At 39.9% G+C, this 27,907-nt stretch overlaps 1 protein-coding gene across 4 annotated transcripts in view; it reads right to left on the reverse strand.

The window, feature by feature from the left end:
- MAP7D3 (MAP7 domain containing 3) overlaps positions 1–27,516 on the reverse strand; it is a 31,916-nt gene extending 4,400 nt beyond the window's left edge. Inside the window, exons 1-15 of one of the 4 annotated variants that reach the window (XM_055438769.2) lie at positions 27,393–27,516; positions 21,792–21,890; positions 21,614–21,697; positions 20,091–20,254; positions 17,109–17,220; positions 16,465–16,563; positions 15,280–15,375; positions 9,448–10,553; positions 8,772–8,902; positions 8,306–8,511; positions 6,315–6,441; positions 4,592–4,727; positions 3,517–3,621; positions 2,459–2,512; positions 580–682 (exon numbers count right to left, since the gene is read on the reverse strand). In XM_055438769.2, the coding sequence (XP_055294744.2) occupies positions 580–682; positions 2,459–2,512; positions 3,517–3,621; positions 4,592–4,727; positions 6,315–6,441; positions 8,306–8,511; positions 8,772–8,902; positions 9,448–10,553; positions 15,280–15,375; positions 16,465–16,563; positions 17,109–17,220; positions 20,091–20,254; positions 21,614–21,697; positions 21,792–21,890; positions 27,393–27,447 (2,677 nt within the window). In that variant the 5' untranslated portion in view covers positions 27,448–27,516. Of the gene's footprint in view, positions 1–579; positions 683–2,458; positions 2,515–3,516; positions 3,622–4,591; positions 4,728–6,314; positions 6,442–8,305; positions 8,515–8,771; positions 8,903–9,447; positions 10,554–15,279; positions 15,376–16,464; positions 16,564–17,108; positions 17,221–20,090; positions 20,255–21,613; positions 21,698–21,791; positions 21,891–27,392 lie in introns of those variants that run through there. The other 3 variants (XM_055438768.2, XM_055438771.2, XM_055438770.2) reach the window with 3 other exon arrangements.
- Positions 27,517–27,907: the final 391 nt, after the last annotated feature.

The raw sequence follows: 27,907 nt of genomic DNA on the forward strand, positions 1-27,907 counted from the left end.
TCCTCGAGGCCCCAGTAGCTAGCAGGGTTCCCATGTACCAGATACCCGCTAAGGCATAAAGGGTGGACAAATTGTGTTTTCTCAAATGCCATTACTGTGGTTCATACTCGCCAGGGAATGAGACTCAACAATGTACCTTAGGGGCACTCATAGAACGATCCTCATAGGATCCTCATTTTCTCTCTGTGAGGCAGGGAGTGGCATTCTACCTGTGGTCACATGAATGCCACACGGGGTCCTGAACTGTGAGATGCTAGTAAGCCTCACATGGAGCTGAGAAAGAGCTGCCATCTACAGTCTCTCAGCACAAAACAAAAGAACAGCTGTCATAGCAGCTAACATTTATTGAGAGTTTACTATGTGTCAAGCACCGTTCTTAGTACTATGGGATCTCACTGCAACTCATGCCCACCCCAGGAGAACAATATTAGCTTCCCGTTTTTCAGACAGGAAAACTAAACACAGAGAGGTTAAGTAACTTGCTCAAAGTCAAACAGCTCACAAGCAGAGAAAGCCTGGGTGAACCTAGACAGTCTAGCTCCTAAATGGTGATGAATAGAACTCAAAAGGCAAGCAAACCTGATGGATGCATGTCATCAAAGGAATCACTGTCACTTTCTGAATCGTCCTCATCATCTGCCTCATCCTCCTCATACGCATCACCGCTCAATGTTTCTGCAGCCTACAATGAGAAGAAAGTCATGATTGCATCTAACATTCAATCATCCTGACAGTTATTTCAGAGAAGACAGATTTCATGCCTGGAATGATTGCTAACTTTTGTCATTTCAATTAAAAGGTAAAAAAGAAATCTAACCTCTTTGGCCCCAAAAATCTACAGAAGACAGGACAGGTGACCCAAGTTGTGTCTTTCAGCTACGGAAAGACAGCCAAAAATGGTAGACTTCCCTGAATGGGAGCCAAGGGACAACAGCTCTGGGATGGTGTAAAGGCTCTGCCTCCTTGGAGCCCTAAGCCCAGGTGGTGCCATGGCCAAAATGTTCTTGGCTGCTGCTTGAGGCAGGACTTGAGTGCTACCTGCTCTCTGAGAGGGTGACTGCCATCACTTTTCAGAAATGACATTTCTATTCTAAATTTTCATAATGATGTGAATGACCACAACTAGGCAATTTTAAATAGGCAAAATAAGGAGAAGGAAATGGCACCCCACTCCAGTATTCTTGCCTGGAAAATCCCATGGATGGAAGAGCCTGGTAGGCTACAGTCCATGGGATCACAAAGAGTTGGACACGACTGAGTGACTTCACTTTAAGGATCAGGAACACAGATTCCTCTGCTTTTTCCATCAATGTTCTATACATAGAAGGTCTTGATATTTGTTGAATGCCTTTTTTAGGACATAATGTTTTTGTAAAGAATTCTATGAAGAACATTTTAATAAAGCAATCAAAATTAAAAAAAAATAAATAGGCAAAATATCAGTTTTGTAGCTCAGATGGTAAAGAACACAGAATCTGGGGATAAAAAGACCTGTTGTTTAGTTGCTAAGTTGTGTCCGACTCTTTCACAAGCCCAGGACTGTAGCCTGCCAGGCTCCTCTGTCCTTGGGATTCTCCAGGCAAGAATACTGGAGTGGGTTGCCATTTCCTGTGGGAGATCTTCCTCACCCAGGGGTTGAACCCATCTCCTGCACTGGCAGGCAGATTCTTTACCAGTGAGCCACCAGGGAAGCCCCCCAAAAGATCTGAGAAGCATGCAAACCATCAAAAGACAAGACGTTGGGGGGAGGGATAAACAAATACTTAGAAGAGATGCTGAAAGCACTAACCGTAAGAGAAAAAACAATGCTAGATTTGAGTTCATTAAAATAAGCCTCAGTTCATCAAAGGACATCATGGGAGTGTGAGGCAAACTACAGCCTGGGGGCTGATAGCTGCAATACAGATATCCAAGGGGCTCAGAAGCAGAACTTATAAATTCTCCACAGATCAGTAGAAAAATGTGAGTGACTGAATAGAAACAGGGGCAAAGGATTTGAAAAGACACTTCACCAAAGTGAATCTCCAAATGGCCAATAAGGGACTCAACTCCATTAGTCATCCAAAAATATTGATAAATTCTACGATGTGAAAAATCAAGAACATCTATGTAGCAGCAAACAGCAATAAGAAAAGATAAGCCACAAACTGAGAGAAGGTATCTGCAACACATACAAGCAAGAAAGGAGAAGTATCTAGAACGTTTAAAGAACTACCAATGAGTAAGAAAAAGATAAGTCAGCCAGAAAGTTTTGGGCAAAAGACTAAACAAAGCATTCTACACAAGAAAAAACATGAAAGTTAACTAAAGATGGGAAAACATGATCAACCTTTTTAATAATCAGGGAAATGTGAAATGTTATTTCATTAGCACCAAAGACTGGCAAAAGTTAAAAAGTTGGCAAGAATGTAAAACAATAGGCATTCTTATACACTGCTGGGAGGAACACACAGGCTACCTTTGAGGCATTCGAATCTGGCTTTCTTGTCCGCTTCATAATTTCCTCAATTCTCTATTTTTAAAAAAAATAAAATTCAAACATGAAAACATTAAAAACAAAACACTGGTCCTGAAGAAGTTGATTATTTCTGTGTTCCAGAAGCAGACAATACTGCTGTCTGTGCCAAAGTCAATGCAAGATGTTGGGCCAGCAGCTGGGTGGGCACTTTCCTCCAAGCCCAGTTTCATGGTCGGTCATCTAGAAAACACTCTGAATGGTGACAGGTGTACTTGTTACCCTAACGCAGAAATCCAAATGACTTCTCACTCCTGATTTTGCCAACATGGAAATTTATTACTAGACTAAGCACATATTATTGCAAATCAATAAGAAGTTGTGAACATGATTTTTGTCTAAACAGACCGTGAGTGAAGCTGATGTTAATGAAAAGAATGTATCTCAACAATGCAAAGCTGTCACGGGTTTTGTTACTAGAAGGAACACATGCAGGAAGGCTAAGAGTTCCCTTCTTTCCTGAAGGTAAGGAGAGTTCTAGCTCTCCGGCCTCCTCAAAGTGACTGGTCTCCTGACAGAGAGGCCGGGAAGTCCCTCAGCCTGGTCTGGGGTCTTCCTTGCTCCCAGATGAGACACATGGGTTGCACAAATTGCAATCCAACCTTACAAAGAGCCTGCAGCTTGGTCTCTCCGAGAAGCCTCCACCTTCAGCTTCTTCAAGCTCAGTTGCTGCAATTTCCAGTCCAGTTTAGAAAAAACTCATACTTCTACCAACCCCTACCATGACCCAAGGGATTCTGTTCAAAGGAGCTTTGTTCCCAGCGGTCTGCTGTAGAGAGACATCCCTATGATGGTCATCAGTGGTCCACAAGGAAGAGCTATGGTTATTAAGAGGAGCCCATTCTACGAAGAAGGGGTCAGATCCTAAGATGAGAGAGTACAGAGGAAAAACAACCCCAGATAGCATATTACTTGTCATTTTTAAAAATAAAGTTTGGAATCATGTGGCCAACATTATTTTAAACAAAGAATCAAATTCCCTCAACAGAGAGGAGGCATACCTTTTTTCTTTCTAATCTCTCTTGCAGATTCTGTAACATAATCCTCTCATGCTCCCTCTTGCGTTTGTCAGCCTCCTCCTGAGCTTTTATTTTGGCATCACTCTTCTAGGAAATGTGTACAAAAATATCATTGACTCTCAATATATCTGAATGACAACAGTGCAACAGTAAGATGTTATCCAAAATAAAGTGTAACCTTTGGATTGAGAGTACTCATTTATATAACATTCATGGATCATCAGTTTTCAAAGTGTTAGCAAAAATGTACAGAACTAGGCTAACTATTATGGCTAGGGATTTAGAAGGCATGTTAATCTCCTTCAGGACCTCAAGGTTGTCACACCACTATCATTTTGAAATATGTGACTGTGTAGTCTTCCACTGACACAGGTACCAGGAGCCAAGTCTTACACTTCAAAAGCACCAAGAGGATTCTTAAAGATACTTTCTTAAGGAATGCAAATGCATGGTCATTTATGAAACATATAGCTGATTTTGATAAATGATACACTAAAAGTGTTATATAAATTAGGCCATAATAATAATTTAAGCTGAATATTGTCTGAGCTCAGTTTCGGGATTTATTTACTAGGTGATTTAAACTTACACTAGTGAGACATTCTAATTGGTGAATTTGCTGAGGCATTCATAATTTTCAACTGATCTGTTAGGGGGATGGTGCAGGTATGTCACCACAGAATGCAAGATTGGGAAAATTCACACAGGATATTTAATCTCTGTGAGCAATTTGGATTTCTTGAAGCCAACCTGTAATGTTATTTATGCAGATAAACTAGAGGACTGCTAATCTGTAATCTGCTGCTTTCTGCCTTTGTTTCGCTTGGAAAGCATTCTGGGACTCTGCTAACAGCAATGGAGGACTGACGGCAACAGAGGGAAAAGCTGGATCGCAATGTCAAACGCAGCCAGAGCATGCCGCGTCTGGCCATTTTCTTTCCTGGATAAACAGACTTTTGCTTTGGGTTTCTACTGAATTTTACAGTCTGGTTCTCAAGGAGATGCTTTGGGTTTCTACTGAATTTTACAGTCTGGTTCTCAAGGAGAGCTGGCAAACCTGGAGTTCTACTGTTTGGTCTTCTTGTTGCTGACTTTCTCTCTTCTTCATCTCCTTTGGTTGTTGCCCATCTCCAAATTTTGAGACGTCATCTTCTTGACTTTCATCCACTTTCTTTGCTACATCTTTCATTTTCCTGATAAAAATGAAATTAAAAAATATTTCTTTTTATGTGCAATTTTATAGTGAAGCTGCTTGTGTATAGTAATACAATTTATATTTACACCAGATTCACTACATTTTCTGTGTTGTAATGCCACAGGATGTACATAATTTCACCTATTTAAATAGGGGGAACTAGCCCCTGGGAGAAGAAAGAGATTTTTATCAAGTAGCGGGCTACTTTGCATCTTAAAACACAAATGCGCACATACACATACACATATAATCACTCCTTCTTAACTGCGCTAGATGTAAGCTCACACCTGATCTCACATGGGGGTGTGAGCGAGGGAACTTACAGAAGGGTCTGGTAGTGCTCAGAGGAGGAAAGTCCAATCAAAATGACTGGTATTCAGGGCTTTTAAAATGTGAAACTAGCTCTGTTTACATGAACTAATAATGTTCTTCAAGTTATATGGTTTTTTGCTATTCAAAATGTCTCTTCCTTTCTCCCAAACCCATATAAGGTACATGGAAAGGATATGATTGTGACTCAAAAATAATAGTTAAAAACAACATCAGTTATTATTCTTTGCAGGTTGTGGACAGAGGTTTACATCACAGGGACCCAAATCAAATGGGTCTTGAGATCAAAGATCAAGAAACCTTTAGATTGAAGTATCCCACAACTGTATATGACATTTGCAGCCCACAGGTCATTGGAAACCCAGTAAAACATAAGGAAGTATCCTTTCCAGGTTTACAAATTTTGGGGGGTAACTTTTTCATTTTAAACTTACAAAAAAAGTTTCAAGCAAAGTTGCTTTACCAGTTATTATCTCTATGTGTGTGTACATATTATTTTTTATGACCTGTTTAAGGACTGAATTCTGAACTGAAAAAATTATATAAAGAATGTCACTGGTAGAAGGACACATCAAAAGGTAAACTGCTTTGTGATTATGGATGACTTTGTTTTTTGCTTCTTGTGTTTTTAGTTTCCTATTACACACACATGTTAACTTTTAAGAAAGAACTGTCATTTTAAAAACCTTTGCAAAGAAGACTGTCACTGGGACAAATGGCAAACTGAATTGTATGTTTACCCTGGATTAGAAAATAAAATAATAAATTTTCTGATTTTAGTTATTAATACCCTGGTTACATCAGAGAATGCTTTTCTTCTTAGGAAGTACACAGGGAAGTATTTAGGAGGAAAGGGTCATGATGTATGCAACTTATTCATAAAGAGGTTTATAAATTCTAAAGTTATAAAGGACTTTTGAAATAAAGAAAGGGGCTGACACCAGTGAATGCCAACACAGTCTTGTGTGATCACTCAGGTGCTACTGCTGAGAGCTAGGCCCTTGGCGTGAGTGCAGATCTCTTTATGCATCTTTACAGCGCATCTCAAGAGCACATGACACATGGAGACTAAGGAGGAATATACACTCATCTACACTGGCGTCCTGCCTGCTTGAAATGTTCCCCATGTTGATTCACATTGAAGAAAAAGTCAGTTACTCTTTGAGAATTTATATACATCTAACTTAAAGTACAACTTTCAGAATTTGGGTCCCAACCAAGATTTACTGTATAGAAAGGATGATTCTGTGCCAACCTTTGTTCCATCTCTTTTTGTATTCTTTCTTTTTCTTTTTGCTCACGAGCAAGGCGTCGTTTTTCTGCCAAAATTTTTGTTGCCTCCTCAGCATTCTTAGGTCCTGGTGTGCCTTTATTACCAGACTCTAGTTTAAATTAACATGCAAAACAGTTAAGTTCAGGGAACTTACTGCTTCTATGTCCAACAAAAAGGTGCAAGACAACGTGCAATGTTAAAAAAAAACAACAGTATATCCATGATATAAAATGTATAAATAAACTATAAGTGATTTATGTAACAGCTTTTGTTCAAAAGCCCAATTCCTATGCCCTCATGGCCACCCCAAGCCACCAACAACAGAAGTACCATTTTGTTAACTTTTAACAACTACTTGTCCCCAAAAGAAATAATGTGTTCCTGCTTTGGTTTAGCTGTTTTGAGATACCTGACTAAATTACCTCTATGGAAAAAAAGATTAAGATATACTGAATATGGAGGAAGATAAGCTTATACTCAGTCCAAATGAGGTATAAATCTTTTTTTTTTCTCTTTTGGCCATGGCGCACAGCTTGGGGGATCTTAGTTCCCCAACCAGGAAATGAACCCAGCAGCGAAAGTGCAGAGTCTTTAACCACTGGACTGCCAGGGAATTCCCTGAAGTGTACAAATCTTAAGTCAATTAAACAAAAATATATCCAGCATACATTCTGAAAATTGTGTATCATTTTTATTAAATAAATATTATTTCAGTGAGCGTTGATAACAGTATGTTAATATATTTGGTTAATCATAAAGTGGCTAACTGGATAACCAAAGAAACCAAGACCATCAGTAAAATAGGGCGACCACGTGGAGGCATTTAGTTCATTTGACAAATTCGTTTTAAATAAACTACATATGAAAATAAGGATTTTAAGAAATCAGGAATAAATAATTCATAATAAAAAGGCTGTTTCTGTTACAAATAATTCCTTCAAAAAGCAAAATTCATGAGTGTATTTAAAATTAAGTAATGCAGGTGGATCATAGAAAAAGCAAGGCAATTCCTGAAAAACACCTACTTCTGCTTCATTGACCATGCTAAAGTCTTTGATTATCTGGATCACAGCAAACTGTGGGAAATTCTTGTAAATCAATTATATTTCAATTTTAAAGAAACCAGAAACAGACTCCCAGACATAGAAAACAAACTTATGGTTACCAAAGGGGAAGGCAGGGGGCAAGGGATAAATTAGGAGTTTGGGATTAGCAGATACACCCTACTATATACAAAATAAACAGTAAGGTCCTACTTCACTGTTTGCTTTCACTGCTGGGTTCACTCCCTGGTTGGGGAACTAAGATCCCCCAAGCTGTGCAGCATGGCCAAAAAAGAAAAATAAAAGATTTATACCTCATTAGGACTGAGCATAAGCACAGGGAATTATATTTAGTATCTTATAATAACCTATAATGAAAAAGAATATCTATATATGTGTATCTGAATCACTTTGCTGTTCACCATAAAGTAACACAAAATTTTAAATCAACTACATTTCAATTAAAAAAAAAAAGAATGCACGTGATAGTCAAAAAGCCAGTATGATATTTTTTGGAACCCACATACTGACCTGACACATGTTATGTTCTACGTATGAAAACTACCCTACAGCTCCTGATGGAAACCTGCTCAGCCACAAATGGCTGGATGTGCTCTCTCCAAGGATAGAAAACACCTAAGGGCCATCCACTATCAGAGCTGGAAGGAACTACAGGGACTACCTCGACCATGGCATTCATCCAACCCATCTGTACACACTAAACATCAGTTCCAAAAATGGGGCTAAGTAAGAAGTTGTGGCAAGAAAAAACAAGCATTGTGCCAGTGTGACTGGTGCAATGCTCTTTATTTTAAAGAAAGTTTGCTTCCTATAGTTCTCTGAACTGGGGAATAAAATGACAATGACAGTTCCCAAACTACCTTGAGATTTTCTAGTTGTTGAAATGAACCTGTTAGTGAAGGAACTCACCTTCACAGATCATATCCTTTTGGCCTGCAGCCTCAGAGTTGTTAATGGTGTTAGAAACGGCTTTGCTTTTCATTCCCATAGTATCTAATACATTTTGTGCAAATACGGTATGCTGCATAGGAATTACTTTATAGGAAAAACAAAACTGTGTCGATTGTTTTGACGTGCTGGGTGTAGGTGATGGGGGGCAATTCTTTTGAATTTGCCTGCTGGGAAAAAGTAACAGTTAATGGAGGAAGTCCAATATGATTTTATAATATATATGTGCTGATTTTTACTGTACCATTTCACACATTACAATGTCTTAACATTATGATATGATATAATAGAGAAAGGTAAATCCATTTTTAAAGGCTTTTCCCTTTATATTTTCGTTACCATGCATACTACATTATTTATCAAACAGTGATGTGAGGTTTAATCTGGTAAAACATATATCAGGAACAGTTGCAAATAAGCTACTTACCTAGCACTGATGGGAGATGGTGGACGCCACCTTCTTGTAGGAGATGATGACCATCTATAACACGGTATCTGCGATGGTGGTATGCGCTTCTTGGTAATAGGGTTTGAGGGCTGTTCATCCATTTCTGATTTCTGAACAGATCAATACAATCATATCAAAAAATTACTAGTATTACCTTTTGTGGCTGACTTTTCAAAAGAAAAAATTTCTGAATAAAATGCTCCTAAAATCCCAATTCTCCTTTCATGCATGAGACTTAGGTACAGACATTCACTCTTCCAGACTAACATTTTATATTATACAATTCAAACAGGTCACAGAAATAATTTAAAACAATTCTTTTACTTCAAAACTTAATTTTATTTTTTAAATCCTAATTGAGTTCTGCGATAGTTCTCAAAAACATTCCTTCAGAGTTTAGAAATATAATTCATATAAACCACTGTATTTTGTCCCTTCTATTAAAAATTATCTATTATTCCAGCTTTGGGGGGAAACTCTGGGACAGTGAGTATCAGATAATTTTAAATCATTAAAGTGAATATATTTTATCATAGAATGCTGTATGTTGTGAAATCTGACCCATCATCATCTATACAACAAAAAACACAGATTTTAATATAAAATCTGTCAATGAAAAACACTTGTCGAACCTGTGGAGAATCTTTCACTTTACCTTGGAAGATATTTCCACGGTCACCTCAGGGGAGGTCTCCAGGGGCGCCTCCACACTTGCCTCAGAAGGTCCTTGCATGCTCTCCTTGGGGAGCACCTCCACACTCTCCTCTGGGAGTGCATCCATGCTTGCCTCTGAGAATGCTTCTACACTCTCCTCGGGGAGTGTTTCCATGCTCGCCTCGGGAGATAGGTCCACACTAGCCTCAGATGATGCTTCTGTGCTCAACTCCTGGGACGAGTCCGTGCTCACTTCAGGAGACGGGTTCACACTCACATCTGGGGATGAGTCCATGCTCACTTCCGGGGATGCATCCACATGCACTTCAAGGGATAGGTCCTCACTTGTCTCAGGTGATGTTTCCACATTCACAGAGGGTCCTTCCATGTTCACTTCTGGTAGTGCTTCCACACTCACCTTGGGGTGTTCTTCTGTGCTTACCTCTGGGAGTGCATCCACACTCACCTTGGGGTGGTGTTCTTTCATGCTCTCCTCCGGGAATGCTTCCACACTCACTTCAGGGGGGGCTTCCACATTCACCTCAGGGTGTTCTTTCATGCTCTCCTCCGGGAGTGCTTCCACACGAACCTTGGGATGTTCTTTCATGCTCTCCTCCGGGAGTGCTTCCACATTCACTGCAGGGTGTTCTTTCATGCTCTCCTCCGGGAACGCTTCCACACTCACTTCAGGGGGTGCTTCCACGTTCACCTCAGGGTGTTCCTTCATGCTCTCCTCCGGGAGTGCTTCCACATTCACCTCAGGGTGTTCTTTCACGCTTGCCTCCAGGAGTGTTTCCACACTCACCTTGGGGTGTTCTTTCATGCTCTCCTCCGGGAACACTTCCACACTCACTTCAGGGGGTGCTTCCACATTCACCTGGGGGGATTCATCCATGCTTGCCTTGGTGAGTGCTTCAACGCTCACCTCAGGGGGCACTTCCACACTCGCCTTGGGGGCCACTCCCACACTAGCCTTGGAAGATGTTTCTACTTTCTCCTGGAAAGGCATCACCACTGTTGACCTGCGAGGCACTATGGTGCTCTTCAATTCATCACTGCTAGGCCTAAGCAGGGGCGTGTTTACATACTGGATTACACTGTGAATGCCTGTGGATAAGCGAGAACAGAGAGTGAAATTCCACACAAGAGAAATTTTGACAAGATGGAAATGTACCATTAGCAGTATAAAAACAAAAACAGAGTCATTTATTAGGAAATCACAGGGATTACACACCATCCAGTAATGCTTAGTGAAATGGATCAGACACAAGACAGAAACATCTCAAAGTTGGTGCTTCAGAGGCGCCACCACTAAGAGAGAGGCGCTGAGAAGGCAACAGGGCTCTCTAGATGAAAGTGAGATGTTTCTCCAAAGCTGATCTCTGCAATAAGCACCTCTATTTTCCTCACACTATAGTTCAGAACGATTTTCATAGACAATTACAAAACCTTGGACACTTATAAAAAGTAATCTAAACAAAGTCACCAGGGCCATGGAATTTTCCAGGCAAGAATACTGGATGGAGGAAAGCGATAATACCAATGTTGGGAACTAGGCTGGTGGAAGTATGGATTGGCACATGCTCCATGGGAAGCATTTTGGCAATAGGGTATCAAAAGCCACTCTGAAAAGTATATACTCTTTGTTCCAGCAATTTCACTTTGAGGTTATCCTTAAGAGAAAATTAAATTAAAAAATGAGTATGTATGTGGTTACTTAATACAGCATTGTTTATAATACTGAAATAACTGAAAATATAATCTAAATAGTCAACACAAAATCTGGACTATACTAAGGCAGTCATTAAGAGTGATAATAGGCAATTTTTGGACACAGAAAATGGTATATTTTGAGTCTAAACAAAAGCAAGTTATGATTGCACTTTATTAAAAATATGTAAACACAAATATTCAGTTATCAGTGAGTATTGGGATAATAGGAAATTACATTAAATTTTTTACACTAAATATTTATTGGTTTAAATATTTATTACTTTAAAATAAACTTTTCTTGTGTGGGCCTCACCATGCAGCTTGTGGGATCTTGCTTCCCTGACCATGGATCGAACCCAGAGCCTGGGCAGTCAAGAGTGCAGTATCCTAACCACTGGACTGCCAGGGAAGTCCCTAGACATTTTTAAAAAGGTATTTGATGGTGGCTTTTTTAAGACTTGGTAAAAATACCAAAAAGACTCAGCTATTTTTCAGTTCCTCACTTTTGGCAGAGAAAGCATTTTACTTACATACCTGTATGTGCCTAATCACTTATCTAACACTGACAGTTTGTGCTACAGAAAATAAAAGTATAATAACTAGATTTCTAATAGCTAAAGAAATTTAAGACAAACCATTGAGATTTTTTATGGGAGTAACATATTTTAAAAAGTAATTAGAATTCTAATTAGAAAAGGCAGAGGAACCAGAGATCAAATTGCCAACACTCACTGGATCACAGAAAAAGTAAGAGAATTCCAGAAAAAACATCTGCTTCAGTGACTACACTAAAACCTTTGACTATGTGGATCACAACAAACTATGGAAAACTCTCAAAGAGATGGGAATACCAGACCACCTTACCTGCCTCCTGAGAAAACTGTATGCAGATCAAGAATCAACAGTTAGAACCAGACATGGAACAATGGACTGGTTCCAAATTGGGAAAAGAGTACATCAAGCCTGTATACTGTCATCCTGCTTATTTAACTTCTATGCAGAGTACATCAGGCTAAAATGCCGGGCTGAATGAAGCACAAAATGGAATCAAGACTGCAGGGAGAAATATCAATAACCTCAGATATGCAGATGATACCACCCTTATGGCAGAAAGTGAAGAACTAAAGAGCTTCTGGATGAAACTGAAAGAGGAGAGTGAAAATGCTGGCTTAAAACATTCAAAACACGAAGACCATGGCATCTGGTCCCATCACTTCATGGCAAATAGATGGGGGAAACAATGCAAATGGTGACAGACTTTATTTTCTTGGGCTCCAAAATCACTGCAGATGGTGACTGCAGCCACGAAATTAAAAGACACTTGCTCTTTGGAAGAAAAGCTATGACAAACCTAGACAGCATATTAAAAAGCAGAAACATTTACTTTGCTGACAAAGGTCCATCTAGTCAAAGTTATAGTCCTTCCGGTAGTCATGTATGGATGTGAGAGTTGAACCATAAAGAAAGCATCAGTCTGACTGATGTCCTAAAAGGACACTTTTGTTGGGATAAGCACACAACCGATTAAATAAATAAAATTGATGTTTTTGAACTGTGGTGTCGGAGAAGACTCTTGAGAGACCCTTGGACTGCAAGGAGATCAAATCAGTCAATCCTAAAGGAAATCAATCCTGAATATTCACTGGAAGGACAGATGCTGAAACTGAAGTTTCAATACTTTGGCCACCTCATTCGAAGAACTGACTCATTAGAAAAGACCCTGATGCTGGGGAAGACTAAAGGCAGGAGGAGAAGGGGATGACAGAGGATGAGACAGTTGGATGGCATCACTGACTCGATGAACATGAGTTTGAGCAAGCTCTGGGAGTTGGTGATGGACAGGGAAGCCTAATGTGCTGCAGTCCATGGGGTTGCAAAGAGTCAGACATGACTAAGCAACTGAATGGAACTGAACTGAATTAGAATACCTCACAATACACTGGGGAGAGATGGGCAGAAAATAATTTGACACACATACAACTACGCAGAAACAAAGTCAGGAATTCAAATCAAGAGAAATAAAGCTGCACTACAACAAAGTCTATGATAGCACTTTGGTTCACTAATCATATGGATATTGACCGAAAAACAAGCAAAGGGGGCAGGATATATTCTGGAAAGGAAAAAGTGGAGGGAAAAAAAGAGAAAAAGGATGGGAACAATGCATTAGAGCTCTCTATGATTGAGGACTTACTCCCCAGAGGCATATTTAACATGATATGTGACTCATAACCCTGAAAATCTGTTTTTACCAATAATCATCTTTTAAACATTTTTTTTTAACATGGACCATGTTTGAAGTCTTTACTGCATTTGTTACAATATTCCTTTTGTTTTATGCTTCGGGTTTTTTTAGCCACAAGGCATGTGGGATTTTTAGCTCCCCGAACAGAGATCAAACCTGGACCCCTGCATTGGAAGGCAAAGTCTTAAACACTGGACTGCCAGGGAAGTCCCTATTTTACTAACAATCTTTATGTTCTTAATTAAAAGCTAAAGAGCCACTCAATGTGATTCCACATTTTAAGAAAAAAAGAAGGTTGGCTTTCTCTCTTGGTATTATTTAAGTTTCCCTATGTACCTAAAATCCAGCCCTTTTTATAATACTGTGATATATTTAAGGACAGGTCAAGAAACCCATGCTTTTAAAATTTAACAACCACCAAAACTCCTTATCTCATCCTATAAATTACCCTGATAACTACTCCACCATGCTTGCCATCGTAAAATAAATATGCATCATAAAATGTTCCGCAGACTCACTCATTTGCAAAGTATTGATTCAAATTATTTTTATGCCTTTCTGCAAAAAATTAACTGATACAACCTACTTTTTAGGCACAAATGCTAACATTTTCAGGCACTCTATCCTATGCTTATTTCCTGGATTATTGCTATTAAACTACTAATGAAGCAGCACTTTTGTTCCTGGCTACTGACACTTCTGTTGGGATGAGCATGCAACCGATTAAAGGATTCTCCCAAAGAGAGGTATATAGCTAACAAACTAAATGATGAGAACAAACAGAAAGGACTCAGTTTGAGGTCTCACAAATAAATGGAAAAAGCAAGAAAGAGCAATGTGAACTGCTCTGAATGATAAGTATCCCAGCCTAAAAGCAGAGGCAATTGAGAACCACACATACATAATAGGACCAAACACTGCCACCTGATGGGACTGCACTGTTAGGGAAGATAAGACCTGAGTAGACAGGCAAAGGCCCCAGCATACCACAATAATCCCAATGCGGGGATCCAGGTAATGTATCTATTCTATTACCATACCCAATGTATGGAGTCTCTACGGAGAAACTCACATGTGGAGAATAAAGCTGTAAATGACAAAAGCACTCTGACATGGATTCCTCCAGATATGTCACTGAAAGTCACATTTGTCAAGTTCATTGCCACTAGCTCCCAGGGAACTGAGTGAATTAAATAAACCTTGCTGGAAATAGCTTGCTCCAATAAACTTTTAAGTTCATGAAGATCCCTGCCACAATGACATTTGTTTTAACAGGATGTGACCTGAATCCTCTGTAAGTGAACAGTTATGAAACAAAAAGGAACAATCATGTTTAATAGGGAAAACTTAAGGGAAAGGTGTCAGAAACAACTTTAAATAAACAAGTACTTCAGTAATAATTTGGAAATCTTGTATGTAATGATCAGCAGTGAAAACACACCCGAAGGATAGATGTGGATTATGCTGTGAAGCAGCATAGCTTTGAAGTTCAAAATGTGGCCAGTAATTTAGAACTTCTATATACTAACTAATGAAATGTTCCAAGGAATGAAGTGCTTCAGGACAAATCTATCTATACCAACATTCTATGGTCTAGTTCTCTGCTTCACTGCAGAATTATATATTTTATTGTTGTATGACATTTAATGAGAACTAGACCTTCCAATAAAATTCAGTTTTGGGAAAAAGAAAAAAAATAATAAAGAGATTCTTCTGGCTTCAGCCAAATAAGCATATCACCAAAGTACATTTTTAGTTAAAGAAGGGATATTTTGGCTTCTAATGTTTTGGATTGGCTTCTCAAGCAGCTGAATGTTGACATAAATATAACATATTTAAACCACCAGTTAAGATTGGCACTTAGAAATAACTAACCAGGTTGTTTTTCTTCCACTTGTTCTGTTTCTGTAGATGAATGCAGTCTGCTACATCTTCTATTCAAAGATGAACTTCGCCTCTTTTCTGGTGTTTCTGGAGATCAAAGGCAAAAAAGTAATACTTTTTAAGAAAATTAAGAAAAATTTTTGGCCATGCCACATAGTATGTGGGATCTTAGTTCACCAACCAGAGATCGAACCCGTACCCCATGCATTAGGAGCATGAAGTCTTAACCAGTGGACTGCCAGAGAAGTCCAGGAACATTACTATTTACATGCCGTTTAAACAGATTCCTTCAGGAGTGAGCCACTCCTTTTTTCCAAACTTTTTTTATCTTCTCTACTCTTCCTTGTAAGAATTTTTTTTAATTTCAAGTATTATGAAGAGATTCTACGTGCCCAAAGCTAAAACCAGATTACTCTTTAAGTAAGTTATCCAAAGAGAAATAAAATTATCTAGGAAATAATAAAAAGAGAGAAAATGTCTCATACTGACTGACAATATCAAAGTTCCCAAATTTGGAATACACAATGTATAATTTTAGACACAGTCCATGACATCTATTACTAAACTAATGTATACACTTTAGTTTTAATAAGTTGTTTTTTGTTTTGGCTGTGCTGCATGGCTTGCAGGATCTTAGTTCACCAAAGATTGAACCCCAGGCCAAAGAGATGAAAGCACCAAGTCCTAACCACCAGACTGCCAAGGAATTCTCTCAACTAGTATTTTTAAAATAAAAATGATAATTAATATTTGGCACAGATGTCACAATGTTAGCAACCCAAACTAGTCATATGGGAAAATAATCCCTTTTGCGTAGACACTTTCATTTCACTTTAAATATTCCGGTTCAGAATACTGATGGAAGTCTGTTTAAAGAAGAACCCTTTGGGGAATTCCCTGGCAGTTCATGAGTTAGGACGCTGTGCTGTCATTGCCAAGAGTTCAATCCCTGGTCAGGGAACAAAGATCCCACAAGCCGAGTGGCCAAAAGAAGAAAACAAGAATTCTTTTGGGGAGCTATAGATTAAAGTAAATGTTGATAATGTAGCATCATTTGAAAATTTTAGAACTGATAATGTCCTACGATCTAAAGAGTAAGTAGTACTGTAAAAATACATATAAAGACTTGATTTCACTGATTTGAAACTCAGTAAAATACATGAAATAAATACTTACTCTTGGCAACAGAATTTTGAAGACCAGTAGATGACATTTGTCTATGTAATCCAGAAGTCCCCTGCTCAAGCTTTTCAGTAGATGTGGAATGTTTATTGACTGAGAAAAGATACAAGATTTACCGTACTCATATTTAAAAAAGCATCATTAGCTGAAACAAGATGAGCTCATGATGTACTTATGCAGAGCATAAACATGTATTAATTAGGTACACAATGCTCACTGTCAATCATTCCTTATAAATTATGGAAATTTAACTTACATTTTATGCAATTGCTTAGAATTACATCCACACATAGGAAAAATTATAGTACATCATTAGTAAACAGAGCAATTTATTTTTAAAATATGCACTGGATAAAGGTGTGTAAAGCTTATCAATTATTATTCATTTTTACACAGATTACAAGTTTAAATGGTAAGATTTTGGATATACTGTATAAAATAAAGTTATTATAAAATTTCACCTGTTTCTTTGGCAATCTCACATGACACAAATTTAAATGCATGCCAAAGAATACATGGCAGTGTTTTCACTTAGGATACAAAGCTGAACACCCGCTGTAAATTCAACCTTATACTAACAGCTAATATTTACATATGAAAATGAATAAACTTAAAAGTTTAGCAGTTTTATTAATTACCGGTCTTATTTTGGGAATTTACGGCTGTACAGCCCTCCCATGACCATCTTTTTCGACGGTCAACATGGCTGCTCTTTTCCAGTGTACGATGAAGGACGGCTTTGAATTTCTCCTATTTAAAAATAAAAGCCCAATAAATGTTTACGTATGTATTATATTCACTAGCATAATTCTGATCTATCGTTATAAAATACCCTACCACCAAATTTTTTAATCAGGCAAAATTTTGTTTATAAAAGACAAAAGTTAAAATTGGAAACATTTCAGGTATGAATCCACACTTTCCCAACTAAGTAGGTTTTAATCTTATGGATATGAATCAAGAAACTGACCATGCTTCCCTCTTTGCTTGTATCATTAGGAAATTTAGAAATAAAGGTGTAGCCTATTCCAGCAACTATACAAGGACTGAGTAGTACGCTTTGATGTATGCTAATCATACCTTGTTTTATTATTTTCTTACTTTAATTCCCCCCTCTGCTTGATTCCCTCAAACATTTATTTTCTCATCTGGTTGTGGTATACAGTTTTTAAAATATACCTTAAATTCTTTGTAGAATGAAGCAGGATAAAAAATCAATACATTCAAGTGAAACTATGCCAGATCCTCTATTATATCCACATTTCTAACTTCTTAAATTCTCGTGTTAACTAATCAAGTTTTTAAAAAGAGATGTGTTTGTCTTGACCTCAGTTTCAGTCTAAACTGCGCAGGATAACAGGTCTACAAATGCAGATGCCACACAGCGGCAAACAGCGCCACTGTCAGAAATGACACACAGCTTTCTATTCCTCATCCCTGTGCTGCAACATACCATGGGCTACACTCACGCAAGCAAATCAACCTCAGGGCCAGAAAGCTTTCTATTCTTCCCTGACAACTGTTTCATAGCAACATCATCCTTACAATGTTCCCACAGTTTAGAGGGTGAACATATTAGGAAAATGGAGTCATCCACATCCACTGAGGATAAAAGCAACTGCGATTTCAAAATGAAACTTATCTACTGACAATATTTTCAATTATATTTCTAACAGAAAGGAAGCTGTTCTAAATTACTTAGGCACCCCAGAAGTATAATAAAGATTAAAACCAGAATATTCTTGTATTATTAAAACCTCTCTCCTAAGCACTCTATTGCTGTTTCCAGATGTGCTGAGCCTCCATGCTCTTGCAGGTTCCTTCTGGCATCTGTGGCTCACGTGGAAGCTCCTGTCCTCTTTCCCATGTGCCCCCGTCCACGACTCGCCCCGCCTCACCACCACTGAGTTTGGGGTTTTTTCCTGCTCTGCTGGATCATTCTCTCTTTGTGCAGCCTCCTCAGTGGTGAACGCTCCCTGCTCTGTCTAGGTCTCTCCCACGTTAGCTCTCTGGGGCCGGTTTTCTTTGGACCTTTCTCCTTGTCTTCTGGCCTCTTGTCTGGCTCTCTCGCTCACTCCCACTCTGTCTACAGTGCCATTTTGTTGCTTCTTCCTTCCCTGTGTTCTCTCTCAGGTTCCTCTTTTCCTAAGAGGGTCTTTTCTACTCGCAGTCCTTTGGACTCTCCCACTGTCCTCCAGGGACCTTTCCTGACCCAGCAGTTTCCTATTTTACTCTCTTTGGTTCTGTCTTTGTCAAGTTCAGTCTCTCTGGCCTTCATTCTTTACCACAGAGAAGTAATTTTAAGGAGACATTTCACAGAGGAAGATAGAGTGATACAAGTTCTGAATGACAGTTCATTAAATCTGGAATTTGCAGAAAAAGAGAAGGTGCTGGTGAACCATGGATAGGGAAGAAACACCACAGGAGCAGTCCGAAAATAAAGAAGATTCACCGATGGGGATAAGCAGCAGGGGGAGTGGGTGAGGCATTTTCAAGCGCCAACTGTGTGTAAAAGTTAGGAAGAAGAGTGAGCACCATAGAGAAAGACACAGAGAAGAGGGCTCTTGGGAGAGAAATGGAAACAAAGGGGAAAGGAAAGAAAAAACATTTTAAAATTAGAGCAACAGAAAAAAAAGACAGGGAGAGGATCAAAACCCACACGCGGAGAGAACAATAGCAGAAACTCCAAAGATGGGGAGCAAAAAGGAGGGAGAAGCTAAGACAAAGAAAGATGAAAGCAAAAGGGGGTTCCATTGGCAGAAAAGGGCCAGAGTCAGACCAAGAGCCAGAGACAGGCCAAGGCTCATGCAGGGACACTTGAGGGGCACGGGAAGACAGAGAGAGAGAATGGCAGTGAAGAACAGCACGGAACACGCCAATTCCAAAGGAGCCCAGGACACTCACAGTAAAGATGTGGAACAACCCACGGCAGAAAAACTTGGTGTCAGAGAGAAGCCTACAAATTGAGACAGGTGGCCACAGAGACACAGCCAAAGGCAAGCTGACTGAAGAGGGACAGGGAGGGACAGAGAGGGCAGGACAAAGGCAGTGACTCGTGTGAGGAGGGCGCCGAAGACACCCAGAGTCCAGACAGGAAGACAGCAAGGCCACAACACAGAGAAAGAAAGCGACAGCAAGGGAGAGGGAGAGAGAGCAAACCAAAGGGAGCCGGGGAACCATGGGTGGAAGGCTCTGCTCCGCTGCGCTCTGCCACTCACACAACGACCGCAGTGGTGAGAAGCAGACGGTCAGGGTCAGAGGGGGCCCTATCAGAGGGCCTGATAGAGGGTGGGTGAATGCTAGGCAGTGGGACAACACCTTCGGTAGGAGAGAAAGCGCCTCAGAACAAAGCCCAGGCTGCAGGCAGCCTGCAGGTGCACAGGGCTCTCTCCCTGGATGTGCAAGGCTCCTCTTCACCTCAGCTGCTAGCCCAAACTCAGGCCTCAGATCAGGATGGGGCAAGAGCCTCTAATGTTCAAGGAAAGACCAAAGAAGAACTGGTTTTAGTTCAGAAGAATAGGGATCGGTTCCAATAAAAGCAGAGAAGGGCTAAGAAAAAAGTACTGCAGAACCAGGCAACACAGCGTATCATCTGCTTAACAGAGAAGAAAAACACGTACCCTTTCTTCCTCTAACATTTCATTTCTCCTTTTTTCTGCAGATATTCTCCGTTGTTCATCTTTTTCTTTCTGTTCCCTCAGCTTTCGCAGTTTTTCTTCCATCTGTTTTTCATATATGATCTTAGACTTTCTTTCTTTCTCAAGTAGCTGTATCTCTTTATTAGCTGAAATATTCCAAATGCAAGGTAAGAGCCAAGAAAATGTTTAAGTTTTCCACATTACAGAAGAGAAAGAAAGTTAATGTATTTTATTCTCTTTCTTAAAAATAACATAACCTGTGCTAATAACTAAAGATTTATTATATAAATGACCAGAGATGGCCACGAAAGAATCATTTCCACTGGGTGTTCATTTAACTCCTGAGAACTAAATTGGCTTAAATGACTCTCCTCCTGTCTGAACTAAAATTCCAAATTCAAAACAAATATTTTCTTTCATGTGATGATTCTGTTGACTTGAGCTGAAGTCAAACCCCATCAGATTAATATGCTGTACACTAAAAGAAGAATTAAAAAACACATGGCCAGAATATATGGCTTTTTCCCTTCTAATATGAAATTTCTTTTTACAGGTCTCATCTAAACAGACCGTATTAAGCATGCCAATTTGACCTTCATGGGCACATACCACATTACTGACCAGCATGATGTTTTCCGACATTCAAATTTCCTCTCACTAAAGCCTGGAGAGCATCCATGCAGTTGTAAAAATACTCTTCTAAAGAGCTACAGGAAGAAACTGCTCCTCACCAAAACAGACAACTGCTATTCCATTTGAATGAAGGTGAGCACTAGTTTTGCAGTGGATTTACAGGGCCAGATGAGGAAAATACATAGCTGAAAAAGCATTCTCTCAAGATTATGGTTCTTTTAGAAAAGAATATTAGATTATTTTAGATCTTAATTGATACAAAGTCACACTTGAGAAAGCATAGCAATCAGTGAAAGATACCATATCTATGCTAAGATTATTAACAAATTCATTTCTGTTTTTGGCCATGCCATGGCTTGTGGGATCTTGGTTCCCCAATCTGGGATTGAACCCCAGGCCTCCGGCAGTAAAAGCACAGGATTAACCACTGGACCTCCAGGGAATTCCTTCATTTTTGTTTTCAGAGTCATTTTTACTGAAATCCCATTTTGCTTGTTTCTACAAATGCTGAATAAATTTTCATACTTTAGTTTTCAGAAAATTAAAGCTAACAGAAACTACTATTTCAAAAATAAAACTTGGCCAAATATTTTTTTTTCACGGATCTTATTTCATTTAGAATATGTTTTTAATCCAATATAACACATAAAGTAAAAAGACATTAACACATACTGTATAACACATACTAGTAAAAAAAAGATTAAAAAGTAAAACCACTTTGAAAATATGTAACCTTAATGTAAAATTTATTCATTTTGATTTTTTAAAAAGTCTAAAATATACCGTCATCTTGATTCATTTTGCTCTACAGTATAAACTGATGCAACATTATAAAGTAACTATACTCCAATAAAAATTAATTTTAAAAATACCATCATCTTGTCTTTTTTTCTCTTCTCTTCGCTCCTTCGCTAATCTTTGTTTTATGTCATTTTTAAGCACAGAGCCATCTATTACTAAAAAAGAAAGAATATAATTAGATATCGATAGGATATCAAACTTAAAGGATATAATACTTTGACATCTATCAAAGTCCTCTAGAAATTATACCTGGCTTAAATGGTGATTTTATATTTGAAGGCTGGGATGGAAGAGAACTAAAGCTACCTTGACTGCGTCTTTCTTCAGCAATGGCATTAGCAGCAGCAACTAAAATGCAGGGAGATAAAGGAAAGGGATTAAATATTAAGAAGACAAACAGCTAATCCAGGGGTGGCAAACTGTATCTTCAAGGATAAAGGATAACATCTCTTCTAGAAGGCATGACAGATGACTGGGTCAGCAAAGACATACTGAATACCTATGATGTTCAACAATATTCAACAAAGAATTAACACTGTTTACTGTAGACACGCCAGCCTATCTGTGCACACAGAGTTGTCAGTGGAAGCAGAAGCATGAGCTGGTGGATGAATAAGAGCTAATGAGTAACAGATCTCAAAAATGCCTCAGACAAGACATTATACCAAGTAATAGAAAAACTGAGCTGGCAAGGATTCGGAAAAAATGTTTCGCCATAAACTGGGGGAATTTAAAAAAGATCTGGAGTTTATGGATTTGAATTTGGAAGCAAAAGAGTCAACAGTGAGAGCCTCAGAGATTGGGCCCAATATTAAGGAGAACATTTATAAATTACCTTGATCAGGGGCTATCTACCCTGGCTCCCCAGTAGAGTCACCCAAATTGTTTTAAAAAAAATTAGCAATGCTTTCCCCTCCCCACTTCCACTCTCTGAGAATGGGGCCCAGGCCTTTGCAGTTGCTAAAAGCTCTATTCTGATGCACAGTAAAGGTGGAGAAACAATCAAGGAAGTTCCAGAGGGATGGTATTTTTCGAGGTAGGAAAATATCAAGTTAATAAATATTAATTAACACATCTTGTGTAAACAGGTAGAAAAAGGTAAATAAACTTCAATAAGGGTGGAGTATAAGAGCGTGGAAGCACAATTTGAGGGAAAGTAAGAAAAACTAAAATTGTGGATGATACCAAAACAAGTTATTGGGGAATTCCCTGAACTCTTTCCATATATGACTGTATCTAAAATGCCTCACAGTAGCAGGCATCTTCAGGAAGGAGCTGGAGAATAACACTGAAAACTCTTCTACCCTAGTATAAAAACACACGAAACATGCCCCTGTGATACTGCATACAATTCTGGTCTCTACACATCAAGAAAAAGGTAGAACAGTTGAAGATGGGCAGTTAAGAGACTAGAGGGTCTGTGGTTGTACTCAAAATAAATAGACTTGGAGATGTTACTTGCCACTGATGAAAGATATCTGGGAGCCATTTTACAGAGTAACCCTGAAAGTGACACAATTGCTGCCATAGAGACCACCATTTGAAAAGGGGAAATGATTTTTTTTTAATCCCAGAGACCAAACAGCTCAGATAATCCATGATCTAGATAAATTTGAATTGAAGATTGGACTCTGCTAAACTTCTTCAGTTATAAACTTCTTCAGTAATTTATTAATTTTGTGGACCACAATTATTCTCTGAATTTCAGTCCTGGTGTACTAAGAAAATTCTTATGTAGTCGAAAGTTAAATAAACCGTCCTACACACCCCCCTTCCACTCACATTTCTATGTGAGTATAGAGAAAACCACCATTGCTTTTGCATATTCAGTTTTCCTGCTTTAAAGTCCTAAGGAAAATCCATATTTTGGCACAATTTAGTTGGCCATAAGGACAATTTCCCTCAAACTGTACAATTTTACTAGATTTAAAGATCTTATTAATCACAAGTAAACTTAAAAGTAGTTGTGGTGGCAATAATGAACCACACCATATACAAGTTATATAAAATCTAATTTTTTTTTTTTTTTGGCTGCACAGGGTGGTTTGCGGGATCTCAGTTCTCTGACCAGGGGTTGATCCCAGGCCATGGCAGTGAAAATGCCAAGTCCTAACCATTAAACAATCAGGGAACGTCCCTCAAATCTGGTTTTTAGACCCTTACTTCCATATTCCCACCGACAAGAAATACATTCACCAAAAGGACAGGTTCTAAAAATGTCCAGACACTAGGGGAAAGCCTCCATGTCTGGAGTTAACAAAATGAACATTTTATTCAACTCCATTCAATGAGGAATTTAATTCACTTTAAAGTAACAGGTGCAATAGAGTATTTCTATAGTTCTTATACTAACTCTAAACCCCAAATTAAAGTTAAAAGTTACTTTCTGGCTGGAGATTAAATGAGAAAACATGTAGATCTTATTACTAAAACTGAGTTACGAATCTTAATCTGTATTTCCAAAAAATTGCCATAACGAATAATGTATATCACTTCACCATTTATGAAGTTGTTTTCATTGATTACCTCATTTAATTCTCATAATAATCCTATAAAGTGGATATTATTTTCTTCACTATTTTCTTTACAGATGAGCAAACTGAAGCTAAATATAACTTTCCCAAATCACAGATAGGAACTGGCAAAGCCAGAACTTACTTGAATTGTAACTTTACTTTGAAATATTATATAATTATGAAGGACCAGACTGTACAAAACCGACATGAACCTTTATATGACTTAGTTTAATACTCCTACTTCAGATACTTTTAAGGTCACTTCTTTTTAAAATACCACAATAAAGGAATTAAGATCTAAATGTATACAACGTATTCAACAATAAGTAAATGAAATATATGGGTTTTGGTATAAAACATACTTTGGAAATACAGCAATGAAAATTATTTTAAAATAAAACATTTACTTTTATTTTAAAAAGAAATCACTATTATGCTGTGGCTAAGGAAAGCCTAAGTTTTAAAAAAAATGTGTAAAAAACAATACAAAAAGAAAATGATTCTCTTTTTTTTTTTTGGTGGCACCTCAAGGCTTATGGCAATTTAGTTCCCCAGCCAGGGATTGAACCCTCAGCAGTAACAGCAGAGTCCTAAGCCCTGGACCACCAGGGAACTCTGCCATTCTCCTTCTACGAGGAGAAAATAAAAATCATTCCAGCTATCTAACCCAATAAAAGCCTCAGAAAAAAATGAACCAAAAATAGGTGCCACTAGAATGCCAAAGTTAAAGAATGTTTTACACTTGATAGATTTTTAAAAGATATCATTGAAATTTTGAGGCCCCTTCTGGACATAAAGCATTTTAGGTCATTACTGACTTCAACATAGTAGAAAATTTCTGCTTCTATCCTAAACCTCCTTCCTCAACACACACAAAATCTGTGTCATAAGGGCTCTGCTCTACTAGGGCAAGCAAAATGCAAGAAAAGAAGAACATTTTTCTAAGACAGTTATTTCAAGAATGGTAATAATCTTCCTTGGAGAAGGAAATGGCAACCCACTCCAGTATTCTTGCCTGGAGAACCCCATGGACGGAGGAGCCTGGTAGGCAACAGCATGATCACCCCAAAATGTTTAACCTTATATTAATGATAAATATTCATCCCAATACTTACTAGCAATTCAACACTGTCTGCCACAGTTGTTGCTCTTGACACCACAGAGTTCCACATAAAATCTATAGCCCCACCTCTCCATGACCCTTCTTTGGTACTAACTGGAAACATTTAATGTTTAACATTTAATTTATGTGATTTAATCACATAAACTAGTGAAACAGTATTTCTTATTACTTAGCAAAGGGCATAGATTGCAAAAAAAATGATTGAAAGGTTTTTTAAAAATTATTTTAAGAAGGGCTATGACTGTGGCAAGAAACAAGCATACCATGAAACCAAATTGCTACAGATTAACGAATACAGTGCTATTCACTGTTGTTTGGGTAACAGAATAAAAAGAGTTGGTACAAGTCTTGAGCTCCTGCTGGATGCAGCCTTCAAAGCGTAGGCTGCAAGTGGTGTCTAGCAGCAGACTGTCTTCCAGCAACCCAGTTCCTGAGCCTTCCCACACAGCTGCTGGCCCAGTCCCGGATCCACCCTTCTTCAAAGCTGAGTAGTTTGGAGTGGTGTGGTCCCCTGCAGATGCATTCCACCCACACCAAGGCTCTCTGTTCATGGCCTTATTACTTAAAGTTTGCATGTCATTAGACCAGGGAGAGGGTGAGAAAATATTAAGAAAAAAAAAAAAGAAACCAAAGAAATTTGCAATCAGGGAACAACAAAAATAAGGGGGATTCAGGGAATTTTGCCTAAAACAGCAACAAAGTTTACTTACTGTTATTTGTATAAGAAAAAACTAACAATTGTCACAAAGTGGCAGCATATTTCATTGACCCTTTGTCCCCTTCAGGAAAATGCTGTGACCATGAAGTAAGGTCTTTCTAATCAAAGTGATCCTCCGAAAACTTTAATATATGATGTTTTCATTCCTAATATGAAATGGGCAGCAAAGATGTCAACTCGGGTTCTGGGTTAAGCCTTTTTTATTTTGCTTTCAAGTTTTTGGTTTGAAATACTGTGAATTCAAGCAACTGTCCCATGTAAAATTTTAAAAATACTTCGCAACGTTCAATATAAAACTACGTTGGGGGGGTGGTTATCCAGAACGCTGGTTCTGGATAAATCAGTGAAATAAGTCAATGTCAGAGAACCTTAGGTGCCAATAAGCAATAAAACAATCTGAATGTATCGCAAACTCTCCCTGTAGGTGAACCATAATAAGCTAAAGACAGAACAATTTTTCTCCCTGTGCAATAACGAAAGTGTATTTGCTGCTGATATAGTCTCTGGGGAGTTAATTCAAAGCGTTCTGAAGTCACATAAACCCTTCCAATTGCAGCCAGTCTAAATTAATTTCTTAACTGCAAATGGAAAATTTCCGAAGGACTTCAATAAAATCAATAAGACTGTTTTACTCAAGCTCATATAGGAGGAAACTAGCTCGAGAACTAGAAGCAACCTCCTACAAGCAACATACACTAGCTCAAGCACTGGAGCAGTCTTCTGGGCTAAGTCATGCGCTGCCCAATTTTATAAAATAAACGATTTGGGAGCAAAATTTCTTTGGTGATGGGCCCAGTTTAGAAGAAAGCACCCAGAAGCGCTGAGTTTCGTTCAGTTCAGCCTAGGGTCTGCCAGACGCCCACGGACGGTGACATCCTCGCGATCACGTGCGACAGGAGGCAAGCCAAGAGGAGCGGGGGATGGGGGCAAGTCTCCTCCCCAATTTCAAATCAAGACCCTCACGGGCCCCTCCTCACAGGACCTTAACCAGATCCTGACCAGGAGGGCGCGGGAGGTCAAGCCTCGGGAGAGCCCGGGGTTCCGACTGTGGAAGACGAAGAAAACTGGAGCGTCGAGGGCACACGGGAATCTCCAGGGCTGCCCGGAGCCGGGAGGGCCGTCGCGGCGCCCGGCGCCCCCCAGGGGCAGGCGGGGCTCGGGGCCGGCCTCGGCTCCCGGGTGCCGGGCGCCCGCCCTCGCCCGTTAGTTTTCTCGCGGCCCGCCCGCCAGAGGGGGTGCGGCCGTCGGCGGCGGCAGCTGGACCGCGGGCTGAAGCGCGCGGGCGGGTCTCCCCTCCCGCCCGCGTCCCCTCTCGGCGCCCCGGCCCGTCCCAGGGCGCCCCGACGGGGGTGAGGGGGGACCCGACGGCGCGCGAGGCGACTCCGGAGAAAAGTTCCCCGGCGCCGGCAGCGCCGCTCTGACGGTCCCCGAAGCCGGGGACCCCCGCGCCCCGCACGGGCCCGAGCACCCCCGGGAGCCGCCGGCCCGCTCACCCATCCGCTCGCGCAGTCCCCTCAAGGATGTGCCGCGGCCGGCGCGCTCCGCCATCTTCGGAGCCGCCGAGCCGGGAGGCGCCACCGGCGCGGGGGCCCCAGTGCGCAGGCTCTCGCGCGGCCGCGCCGGGGCCGGGGCCGCGGCGGCGTCGGGGGGCGGGAAGGGGCGGGGCCCGGAGCGCCGCCGCGCCCACCTCGGACCCGCGACCCATCAGCGCTGCCTTCTGCGCACCGAGTTGGGAGCCGCTGGGCGGCGACGCCCGGGTGTAAAGAAAGACACCCTCTTCTGCGTCCCCTGCTCTCCCCGCACCGTGTGTCCTGGAGGCCGGCCGATCATCAGCCGGTGTGGCCATCCAACATTCCTTTTTTCCTCACTTTACCAACAACGCAGTAACATGCTTTCCTTCATTCGTTTGTTCACTTATGGGGCTCTTCTTGAATGCCTCCTTGGTGCGCTTGCATCATGAGTTTGCTAGTCTTTGAAACACGACGGAAAGGCCCAGATTGGGGGAAGA

This window comes from Moschus berezovskii, chromosome X (assembly GCF_049115385.1).
Source record: "Moschus berezovskii isolate FMDL1 chromosome X, NW_MosBer_1.0, whole genome shotgun sequence".
Classification (NCBI taxonomy): Eukaryota; Metazoa; Chordata; class Mammalia; order Artiodactyla; family Moschidae; genus Moschus; species Moschus berezovskii.